The following is a 12,560-nucleotide window of genomic DNA, read 5'->3' on the forward strand; positions in this document are numbered from 1 at the left end:
GTCCTACCTCCCTGGGAGCCAGCAGCGTCCCTACCCAAGACCAGCCCCGACACATGCAAGCGCAGCTCCCCAGACCTTCTCTGCTCCTGCTGTCCTCGCCAAGGCTGGCTCTGGACCTCTGGCTCTAGTGCAGCTGGGAAAGCTGGGCCAGACGGTCAGATGCCTAGAGCGGGGCCCGCAGCTCCATTCCTGGAGCCCTTGGCCCTCCCCACTCACCTCTGGGGTCCATGGCTCCTGGGACCGACTGCAGGTCAGAAGCCTGGAGGCAGAGATGGAGGATGGCAGGCAGAAGTCAGCCTACCAGAAGCTAGACACAGTTCAGAGCTCAGACTCAGAGCAAGGTTAACCTGGGGAAGAAAGTCCAGCTCCTTCCCCAGGGCCACTGCCACCTGTCCATTCGTTTGGGGCGGGGTCAGGGGTCGGGGAGGAGCCTCAGCAGATTTCCTGTTTGCCCAGATCTGCCCAGCGCTGCCAGCCAGGTGATTTCCACAACCAAAGCCAGACTTGTCGGCTGGATGTCTAAAGCCAGCTGCCCCCAACAGCCCCGGGGGCGGCATCTTGCCCCCGCCTCAGATCACAGAGGGGCCCGGTTGGTGGCTTCCCCTGCCCTCAGGGCCAAGCCCTGCCCCCCTGCTCTGGTCCTCAAGCCCGGGTGTGTGTGTGTGGGGGGGGGGGATTTGGCTCCTGCTCACCTCTCCAGCTAAGCTCGTCCTCGCTCCACACCCCACCTCTCCTTGGCCATCTCTCCACCCTGGGGACTGCTTTTCTCACAACACCTGGCATATCATCTGCCCAACGGCCAAACAGCCAGAGGCCCTGGACACTCTCTGGGTCTCATCATTTTCTCTGGTGGAATGTTCCTGGTCCCGGAGAATTCCAACACACAGGGATAAAGAGGAGTGTCAATGAAATTCTCAGCAGAGGCTGCTCCTGGGAGGTTGTCACCTGTGTCTTCAGGGGAGGCCCGTCTGGGGTGTGGGAACATCAGGCCCATGGGCCCCAGCCAAGAATTCAACATGGCACAGCTCAGGGGGAGAAGACAGCCCTCTCTCTGCCCCTCTCCCCCAAGCCCATGCTTCCTGTGCAGGTTCCCACCTGGCGGAGGGACAGGAATGAGGGGACCAGGCTGGACGAGGAGAAGCCAGAGGTTCCGACCAGTGGCTCACGCCGTCATCCTGAAAACTGGATGCTCTCTTCTCCTCTCCAACCTCCATCCCTGGGTGCCAGCCACTGGGGATGGAAGAAGGGGTCCTACCACGAAGCGTCCCAAGGGCATGTCCTAGCCTGTGCCAAGCTGGGAGCGGGGGGAGCAGAAGCCACTTGTCAGGGTCACATGGCAGCAGGAGAAGATGAAGGAACTGTTACTCAGCCATAAAAAAAAACCAAAATAATGCCATTTGCAGCAACATGGATGGACCTAGAGATGATCATACGAAGTGAGGTTAAGTCAGGCAGAGAAAGACAAACATCATATGATCTGGCTTGTATGTGGAATCTAGAAAACTGATACAAATGAACTTATTTACAAAACAGAAATAGACTCACAGACATAGAAAACAAATTTATGGTTACCAAAGGGGAAAGGGTGGTGGAGGGAAAAATGAGGAGTTTGAGATTAACATATAGACACTACTATATATAAAATAGATAACTAACAAGGTCCTACTGTAGAGCACAGGGAAATATACTCAATATCTTGTACTAACCTATAATGGAAAAGAATCTAAAATACACATATATGTATACTGAATCTTTGCTGTACACCTGAATTAACGCAACATTGTAAATCAACTATATTTCAATAAAAATTGTTTAAGAAGCTGAATGAGAAATCAACGGTCACCCCTATCTTACACCATATACAAAAAATTAACTCCATTTTGAGTTAATTTTTGTGAACCTAAATATAAGAGCTTAAACTATAAAACTCAGCGGAGGGACTTCCCTGGTGGCGCAGTGGTTAAGAATCCTCCTGCAGGGCTTCCCTGGTGGCGCAGTGGTTGGGAGTCCACCTGCCGATGCAGGGGACGTGGGTTCGTGCCCCGGCCCGGGAAGATCCCACATGCTGCGGAGCGGCTGGGCCCGAGACATGACCGCTGAGCCTGCGCGTCCGGAGCCTGTGCTCCGCAACGGGAGAGACCACAACGGTGAGAGGCCCGCGTACTGAAAAAAAAAAAAAAAAAAGAATCCTCCTGCCAATGCAGGGGACACGGGTTTGAGCCCTGGTGTGGGAAGATCGCACATGCCGCGGAGCAACTAAGCCCATGCATCACAACTACTGAGCCTGCGCTCTAGACCCCGCGAGCCACAGCTACTGAAGCCCATGTGCCTAGAGCCTGTGCTCCGCAACAAGAGAAGCCACCACAAAGAGAAGCCCGCGCACCGCAACGAAGAGTAACCCCCCTTCGCCGCAACTAGAGAAAGCCCATGCGCAGCAGTGAAGACCCAATGCAGACAAAGATAATAAATAAATAAATTAATTAATTAAATAAAACTCAGGGGAAAACATAGAGGTTTTTTGACCTTGGATTCAGTGATGGACTCTTAGATATGACTGCAAAAGCATAAGCAACAAAAGGAAAAAGGTACGTTGGGCTTCATCTGAATTTTAAACTTTTGTGCATCAGAGGACACTGTCAAGAGAGTAAAAAGACCACCTACAGGATGGGGGAAAATATTTGTAAATCACATATCTGATAAGAGTCCAGCGTCCAGAATATATAAAGAAGTCCTAGAACTCAACAAACATCACCCAATTTCAAAATGGACATTTCTCCAAGAAAATATATACACACATAACCAATAAGCACATGAAAATATGCTCAACCCCACTAGCCATCGAGGATATACATACACATCAAAGTCACAATGAGACAACACTTCACACCCACTGAAATTGCTATAATCCAAAAAATGGAAAATAACCAGTGTTGTGAGTATGTGGAAAAACTGGAACCCTCATACTTTGTCGGTGGGAATGTAAAATGGTGCAGTTGCTGTGGAAAACAGTGTGGCAGTTCCCCAAAAATGTAAACATAGAATTACCATATGACCCAGCAATTCCACTCCTAGGTATAGACCCAAAGGAATTGAAAACAGATACAAAAACAAGTACCTGTACGCAGATATTCATAGCAGCACTGTTCACAATAGCCAAAAGGTAGAAATAGCCCCAGTGTCCATCAACAGATGACTGGATGAACACAATGTGGTCTGTCCATACAACGGAATGTTATTCAGCCATAAAAAAGAATGAAGTACTGATACGTGCCACATCGTGGATGAATCTCAAAAACAACGTGATCAGTGAAAGAAATGAGACACGAAGGCCACTGTGACATAATTCCACTTATATGAAGTATCCAGAAGAGGGAAATCTGTAGAGATGAACACAGATTGGTGGTTGTGGTGGCGCTGGGGTGGGGTGGGGGGAGGGGGCAGGAGGAGGAGGAGGGAATGGGGAGTAACTGCTTACTGGGTACCGCACCTTTATAGGGGGAGATGAGAATATTCTGAAGCAAAATTCAGATGATGGCTGCATAACATTGTGAATGGACTAGATGCTGCTGAATTGCACACTTTAAAATGATTAATTTTGCGTTGTATGAATTTCCTCTTAATATGTTTTAAAAATCAGCTGTGTTGTATTTTCTGCCACTGGCTCAGGATGAATAAGTAAAGGATATTTTCTTGTCGAGCAACCGCGTCTCCCAGTTCCTGAGATTGGGTTCTTCTTGCCAGGGGAAGCTTGGGCTTTGATGGGTCTGGGGATGAGACAGAGGGGGGGTCTCCAGTGCACGCCAAGCCTGGGGTGGCCGGCCGTCTGCTGGGGGCACCTGCATGAGTACCTGTGGGGCTGGACACTGAGATCGAGGCCTGGGGAACAGAGCGGGGACCCCCGGAGGCCCGGCCTGAGGTCAGAGCCGAGGACCGCCACGTGGCACTATGTGGCTGAAGGGACAATGGTCACCATGTGGCCAGGAGAGGAGAGAATGGAGCGCATTCATGGTAACGCCTCAAACTGGGCCTAGGTTCCAAATGCTAGGCACACAGGTAGGGCAGAGCCTGATCCAACGTTAATTAAGGAAGAATATGCATGACGTTGCCAAGCCCAGCTGGCAAGGAGCCCATCCACTAGGTTACGGCCACGTTACAGCTCTAGTTCTTTCCTCAAACTTTCTTCCGCCGCTGCCTTACCAAAGGGGAAAAGGGGGGACCCCTCCGGTCTTCCCTGCCTCTGCCCCCGGCCTGCAGGCCCCCTGCCCCAACGGCTCTGTGGCTGTGCTGCCTGATGTCCTGGCCATACCCTTGCCCGGCGCCACTCTAGTCAATCCAGTCTTCCCCAGCCCGTGTCCCAGCCACCCTTACTTCCTGATTTATCAGACAGTTGCCAGTGTCACAGAAGACTTTGGCCCCTGGCCCACACTTGATCCCGGACACGCAGGACCATTTCCTCCTCAGCTGAATAACCAGCGTTCGCCTCGCCCCTCCCCGCCCCGCTCAGCCAAGCAGCACCTGCGCCGCCAGGTCACTTTAGGAGGGAGAGCCCTTTGAACACACATGGCCCTCAGACAGAGTCTCCCCGCAAGGCCCTACCACCCCGCCGACCTTACCTCCCCCGCGGCTGTGAGGCCCACCAAAGCAAATTCCCTGTGGCCTTCATCTCTCTCCCACCCCCGCATCTGCCTCCATGCCCCTCACCTCCAGCTGGTTTTCCAGGCACCACTCCCCTGGGGGTCTTCCTGCCACCCCTGGCCTGCGTGCATTGAGCACTGCCCCAAGGAAGCCCGGACCACACCGCTCAACGGTGCTTCGCGTCCCCTATAGAATGCGAGGCCCGCGGGCAGGGATGAGGTATTCTGCCATCGTGTCCCCAACAAGACCTGTTGCATAAAGTTTCGTTTACTCAGTGGCTCTGGCTGGGGACCTGTGCGTGGCAGGCCCCGTTGGAGGCATCGGGGAGACCCGGTGAAGAACAGAGGACAAGGTCCCCCTCCTGCCCTCTGTCCCCAGCACTGCAGCCGCCATCCAGCTCGGTGTCCTTGATCCCCTCCCCCCCGCCATTAGCTGGCTGTCCGTCCCCAGATGTCCACATTCTCTGTCCCCACCCTGAGAAACACCCAGCCGGACGGGCCACGTAGATTCAGCAGCAGCGCAGGCGTCCACCCTCAAGGGAGCCTCAAGGCCTGATCACAGCCCTGCCCCTGTCCCGGCTCTCCTACCCCAGTTCCCGTCATCTGTGCCACTCCGTTGGCGCCCAGGATGAGCCCCTTTCCTGGTGCACCCTGGGCTCTCCTCGACTCCCCGCCGTGCCTGCTCCACAAGCACGGCCGGGAGGCTCCCCTCCGGCCGGTGACCCCAGGCCTCTGCTCCTGCTGCCCTCCCTCTTGCCTCCCACCCCCCGCCTGAGCCTCGCTCCTCTCCTCGCCTGGCTGGCCAAGCTCCCGGACAGCCCGTATGCCTGCAGTTCCCCCCTGCACCCAGTTACCTGTTTGATTTTGTTAAAATAAGGGAAGTGCTCGTAGCAGCTTCACAATGTTAATAAGAAGGAACAGATTCTGCTCCAAAGTTGGTTTTTTTTTTTTTTTGGTACGTGGGCCTCTCACTGCTGTGGCCTCTCCCGTTGCGGAGCACAGGCTCCGGACGCGCAGGCTCAGCGGCCACGGCTCACGGGCCCAGCCGCTCCGCGGCATGTGGGATCTTCCCGGACCGGGGCTCGAACCCACGTCCCCTGCATCGGCAGGCGGACTCTCAACCACTGCGCCACCAGGGAAGCCCGCTCCAAACCTTCTGGATCCCCAAGTCCCACCCCTAGAGACCACTTCCATGTTGTTCCTGATTTTTCTAGAATTTGCCTCCATATTTTAATAACTTGCATCTATACCGTTCTTTATGCATCTATTTATGGGTGTTTTTTCTTTCTCTCTTCCAGTTTTTCAGAGATATGACTGACATACAGCACTGTACACGCTGAAGGTGTACAGCATAACGATGTGACTTACATACATCCTGAAGTAATGACCACAGTAAGCCTGGTGAACACCGGTCATCTCATAGAGACACAAAAGTAAAGTAGAAAAAACATTTTCCTTGTGATGAGAACTGTTAGGATTTACTCTTAACAGCTTTTCAGATATAACATACAGCTGTGTTAATTATATTTATTGTGTTGTTCATTACATCCCTAGTATTTATCTTGTAACTGGAAGTTCGTACCTTTTGACCACCTTCATCCAGTTCTCCCTTCCCCCACCCCCTGCCTCTGGTAACCTGAAATCTAATCGATTTTTCCATGAGCTTGTTTGTTTTTGAAGTATAATTGACCTCCAACACTGTTAGTTCCTGTTAAGCAACAGTGATTTGGTATTTCTATATATTTCAAAAACGGTCACCACGACACGTTTAGTCACAGTGTGTCACCATACAAAGACATTCCATAGCTATTTACTACATTCCTCCCATATCTATACATACATATATGATTAAGTTGCTGATCTCTTAAGTTCAAATGCATTTTTACAACAGCCCTGCATTTTTTTAAAAATAAATTTTATTTATTTATTTATTTATTTTTGTCTGTGTTGGGTCTTCGCTGCTGCGCGCGGACTTTTCTCTAGTTGCAGCGAGTGGGGGCTACTCTTTGTTGCGGTTGCGCATGCTTCTCATTGCAGCGGCTTCTCTTGTTGCCGAGCACGGGCTTAGGGCGTAGCCCTGCATTTTTACTACACCCACCCCCCAGCATTCGGTTTTTGACTTTATATTTCACATCTTTTTGTTTTGTGTATCCCTCAACTACTTATTTTGGATATAGATTATTTTACTACTTCCTACTGGCTCTGTACATGGTTGATTTACTACCTTTAATGTATGTTTGCTTTTACCAGTGAGCTTTGGTTGTGGCCCCTTCTTCTTCACTTAGAGAAGTTCCTTTAACATTTTTTTAAACATCTTTAAAGTATAATTGCTTTACAATGGTGTGTTAGTTTCTGCTTGTAAAGCTGGCTGGGTGGTGCTAAACTCTTAGCTTCTGTTTGTCTGTAAAGCTTTTGATCTCTTAATCATGGCTTTTTTTCTATGTCCCTTGACGTGTTTTTAGGAGTGCTTATTCTTTTCATATGCTTATAATTTTATTTAATTTCTGTGATGATTTCTTTTTTCCCACTCTTTCTCTGAGTTTAACTTTCAGTTTTAAATCCTTCTGTTCACTGTTTCCTCCATAAGCTCATGTTTTTCTGCTTTGTGTTTTGTTTTACCAAGGAGATTGCTTCATTTTTTTTAATTCAAAAAAATTTCATCTGTTCTATGGCATAAATTTTTTGGCATGGGTTCTTCATCTGCCATGAGTTTCACCTGTTCTTTTCCCCTTTTTAATCTTGTAGTATCGTTACATAGGTTCTATGCTAATTCCCATTTTGAAACTCATGCATAAATAAGGTATTTCCTGGCATAGATATTTGCTCTAGTGTCACTGTGGGAGGGAACAAGATCATAATTAAGGGTAACAAGTGTTTTCCTAATGTGTAAGTTCCTTCAGCCTTTACATCCCTGAGTCAGAGAGAAAAGGAAGCTGCAGGATTGTTCCCAGTGCAATATCTCTCTAATCCCAGCCCCCAACACACAGTCCTGCAAATATACCTTATCTTTGTGCGTCTTCACCCAGCATCCCACCCTCTGCTTCTCCGAAGCAAACCTCCACACAGGCTCCGACTACCATATCACCCATCACATCCTCATTGCCAGAGCAGAATTTTGTGTTTGCACCTTGGAGAAGGGGACTCACCAATGATTCCAGAGACCTGGAGCCAAGTACATCCCCTCCTCACTTCATTTTGCTCCCCTGATCCATCTCTACTATTTTTCACACCCTGTCCACCTATTGTATGGTCCAGGATACTAAATGCCTCTTTAGATACCTCTAAGAGTTTGTTTTTTTTGTTTGTTTGTTTGTTTTCTATTTGGTTTTTGGTATTTTCTGAAAGGAGAACAGAGGAAATGCCAACTTTAGACTGACATCTTCAAGTTGGATGTGCCCTAATATCTTTTTAATAAATCCCCTTTCTGCTTAAATCAACAGAGTTGATTGCAACTAAGAGCTCTGATACAGAAATTTGTACCAAGAGTCGTGGCAACATTTGCTCAGGAGGTGCTGGGGCTCTTATGAACATCCTGGCTCTCTCTTTCCAGGCACTGGGTAGAATTGCATTTCGGTGCCTGCCGGAAGTGAGGGGCAGCCGTGTGACTTGTTTTGGGCAGTGACATGAGACCAGAAGTGACAGAGAAAAGCATTCCGTTTCAATGATCAACCTGTTTTTTCAACTAATAAACTTTACTTTTTTAAGAGCAGTTTCCGGTTCATAGAAAAACGGAGTGGAAAGTACAGAGCTCCCATAGAACCTCCTGGCTCCACACACAAAACCTCACCCGCTGCTGGCATCCTGAACCGTAGAATATGATCAACGAACCTACACGGACACATCATTATCACCCAAAGTCCACAGTTTACATCAGGGCTCCCTCTTGGTGCCGTACCTTCTATGGGTTTTGACAGATGTATAATGACACGTAGCCACCATTATAGAATTGTTTCACTGCTCTAAACATCCTCTGGGCTCTGCCTGTTCATCCCTCCAGCTCCCCTTCATCCCTGGCAACCACCGATCTTTCTACTGTCTGCACAGTTTTGCCTTTTCCAGAATGTCATAAATAGTTGGAATCATTCAGTCTGCAGCCTTTTCAGATTGGCTTCTTTCACTTACGATTATGTACTTAGGGTTCGCCCGTCTTTTTTTTAACTTGATAGCTCATTTCCTTTTAGTGCTGAATAATATTCCATTGTGTGAATGATCCAACAGTTATCCATTCACCTACTGAAGGTCATCTTAGTTGCTAAGTTCTGGCAATTATACATAAAGCTGTTATAAACATCCCTGTGTAGGATTTTGTATGGATATACATTTTCACTTCATTTGGGTAAATACTAAGGAGTATGATTGCTGGGTCATATGGTAAGAGTATGTTTTGTTTTGTAAAAAACTGCCAAACTGTCTTCCAAAGTGGCTGCACCATTTTGCATTCCCACCAGCGATGAATGAAAGTTTGTGTTGCTCCACATCCTCACCAGCATTTGATGTTGTCAGCGTTCTGCATTCTGGTCATTCTAATAGGTGTGTTAGTGATATCCAGTTGTTGTTTTTAATTTGCATTTCCCTAATGACATATGATGTTGAGCATCTTTTCATATGCTTATTTGTCATCTGAATCTCTTCTCTGGTGAGCTGTTATGTCTTTTGCCCATTTTGAATCCGGTTGTTCATTTTGTGACTGCTGAGTTTTAAGAGGGTTTTGTTTTGTTTTGTTTTGTTGTATATTCTGGATAACAGTCCTTTATCAGATGTATCTTTTGCAAATATTTTCTCCCAGTCTATGGCTTCCCTTGGCATTGTCTTCCACAGAGCAGAAATTTTTAATGAAGTCTAGCTTATCAATTACTTCTTTCATGTATCATGCCTTTGATGTTGTACCTAAAAAGTCATCACCATACCCAAGATCATTTAGCTTGTCTACTGTTACTTTCTAGGAGTTTTATAGTTTTGAATTTTACGTTTAGATCTATGATCCATTTTGAGTTAATTCTTGTGTAAGATGTAAGGCCTGTGCATCTAGGTTCTTTTTTTGCAAGTGGATGTCCAGTTTTTCCTGCACCATTTGTTGAGAAGACTATCTCTGTGCCACTGTCTTTCTTTTGCTCCTTTTTCAAAGACTCGTTGACTGTATTTTTGCGGGTGTATTTCTTTGCCCTCTATTATACTGACCTATTTGTCTATTCTTTCACCAATACCATGCTGTCTTGATTACTGCAGCCTCACGATAGTCTTGAAGTTGGGTGGTGTCAGTCCTCCAACCATGTCCTTCTCTTTTAAAATTGAGCGGCTATTCTGGGTCCTTTGCCTCTCCACATAAACTTTAGAATCAGTCTGTCAATGTTCAGAAACTAACTTGCTGGGAATGCACCGAGTCTGTAGATCAAGTTGGGAAGGACTGACATCTTGACAACACTGAGTCTTCTGATCCATGAACATAGAATCTCTATTTATTTAGTTCTTCTTTGGTAACTTTCATCAGAGTTTTGATATATAGGTCAAATATATAGTTTGTTAGACTTCTACCTAATTACTTCATTTGGGGGGGTGCTAACTGCTAACCTAAAGCAATAAGACAGCCAGTTATTTTACCAACAAAAAGGGCTTATTCAGGAGCAGCAAAGAATTGTAATTCAGGATATGTAACTATGGTGAACCACATGCTAGTCTGGTAAAGCAAAGGAGAAGAAACTTTTTTTTTTTTTTTTACCGGTACGTGGGCCTCTCACTGTCGTGGCCTCTCCCGTTGCGGAGCACAGGCTCCGGACGCGCAGGCTCAGCGGCCATGGCTCACGGGCCCAGCCGCTCCGCAGCATGTGGGATCTTCCCAAACTGGGGCACAAACCCATGTCCCCTGCATCGGCAGGCGGACTCTCAACCACTGCGCCACCAGGGAAGCCCGAGAAGAAACTTTTAGAGAGAAGGGGAAGTTGGAAAGGGCTACTGTAAATAAAAAGTCCAATGGAGTAAACTGGGGTTTGAAGTACAGTGGCCTTTCAGTAGCTGAGTTATGACAGTCTGACACTGAGCTATTGCCAGGCAAGGAGAAATTCTCCCTTCCTCCTGCTGGCAGTAGTGGTGTCACTTCCTGCCCAAGATGCAAGGTACATCTCTTCCTGTTGGCATCGGTACTGATGTTGCGTGATATGTGCATGACAGCTCCCTATTCTGGCCTCCCAACTCCATGTTAGTGAGGTTTCCCTTTACAGGTACACCTCCTCTTACTGCACCTTTATTGAACTTCACAGACACTGCATTTTTAACAAATTGAAGGTTGGTGGCAACCCTGCATCAAGCACGTCTATTGGCACCATTTCCCCAACAGCATTTGCTTACTTCATGTCTCTGTCACATTTTGGTAATTCTCACAATATTTAAAAATTTTTCACTGCTATATTTGTTATGGTTTGTGATCAGTAATCTTTGATTTTACTACAACTCGCTTAAGGCTCAGATGATGGTTAGCATTTTTTAGCAATAAAGTATTTTTTAATTAAGGTTGTACATTTTTTTAGACATAATGCTATTGCACATTTAATAATTGACTACAGTATAGCATAAACATAACTTTTACATGCACTGGGAAACTTAATTTTCACATAGTGTAAATGGCAGTGTATTTTTTTGTTTTGTTTTGCTTTGTTGGCCATGTGGCATGTGGGAATCTTAGTTCCCCAACCAGGGATCGAAACCATGCTCCCTGCAGTGGAAGCACAGAGTCTTAACCACTGGACGGCCAGGGAAGTCCCAATGGTAATGTATTTTTAATTTCAAAGTCCACTTGTTCATAGGAACACTTGTTAGATAAGAAAGCAATTTGTTTTTACAATATTTACATTGTATCCTGCAACACTGATACAATCATTTGTTTCAGGTTTTTTCTGTCAATTCTTCTGGATGTTTACATAGAGGATCACGTCATTTGCAAAGACAGCTTGATTTCTTCCTTCCCAATCTGCATGTATTTTCTTTTTCTTGTCCTATCGCATGTGCTAGGACTTCTGTATTATGACACTGAAAAGCAGTGATGAGAAGGGACATTCTTGCCTTGTTCCTGATCTTAGCAGGTAAACTTCTGAGTTTTTCACTGTTAAGTATGATGGTATCTGTACTTTTTGGGTAAATGTTCTTTATCTAGTTGAGGAAGTTTTCCTCTATTCCTAGTTGCTAAGACATATCCAGTGATCAGTCTGGCTTTAAACTACTGGTCTTATTTGTTAAAAAGTACTTTTCTTACTTTTCTCATGAGCGACTTAGGGAAAATCTGGGATTTGTTACCTGGCTGGAGTTTAGCTGAGGGTAGTAGAAATTTGGTTAGTACCAGGGGATGGGACCCTGGATATACTGGCACACAGCTGCAAAACAACGTATCTGGAGATGTGATCACCTGAGACAAATATCTTTTGAAGGCAAGACTTTGAGACTAGCTGAACACCACCTTGAAAAATGAGAAAGGCTCGAGAAACTCCAGGACTGCAGGGTGGGGTGGCTCCTTTAACAGTGCTGGGTAGTCAACAGAAAGACAGGGATAGGCTCAAAGTCCTCAATTTTTAGCTTAAGACATGGACTGAGAATCAGGGACTTTCTATCACTGTCGAAAAACCTCTCATATGGTCTTCAGCTGCAAGATTGAGTTACCTGAAAACCCAAGTTTTAGCTAGCCCATCAGCAAATCCTACCAACAGGTGAATTCACAACCTTACCAGATCTCTCACGGAAAAGCTGCAGTACCGATCAGTCCTCAGAATTGAAATGGGGGCATTTGGGCAACGTTGGATGCCTCAGGTACCCTGAATACCCAACCTCACCAAGGCTCACTTTGAGAAATCAGTCCCTCCTCCCTTGACTGATAAGGCTGTGCCTCACTTGAAGATTCTTATCTGAAGTTACCTCCAAGGAGAAGCCAGTCTCCTCAGACTC

General features: G+C 46.8%; 1 protein-coding gene across 1 annotated transcript in view; it reads right to left on the reverse strand.

Annotated features, from left to right (window-relative positions):
* Positions 1–5,095, reverse strand: part of ABO (ABO, alpha 1-3-N-acetylgalactosaminyltransferase and alpha 1-3-galactosyltransferase) — a gene marked incomplete at both ends in the record, with an annotated part of 31,278 nt that extends 26,183 nt beyond the window's left edge. Inside the window, 2 exons of the mRNA XM_081237075.1 lie at positions 4,702–4,800; positions 5,017–5,095. Coding sequence (XP_081093201.1) covers positions 4,702–4,800; positions 5,017–5,095 — 178 coding nt within the window. The remainder of the gene's footprint in view (positions 1–4,701; positions 4,801–5,016) is intronic.
* Between the last annotated feature and the right edge of the window lie 7,465 nt (positions 5,096–12,560).

Source organism: Mesoplodon bidens (assembly GCF_964165515.1).
Source record: "Mesoplodon bidens genome assembly, chromosome: 6".
Lineage (NCBI taxonomy): Eukaryota > Metazoa > Chordata > Mammalia > Artiodactyla > Ziphiidae > Mesoplodon > Mesoplodon bidens.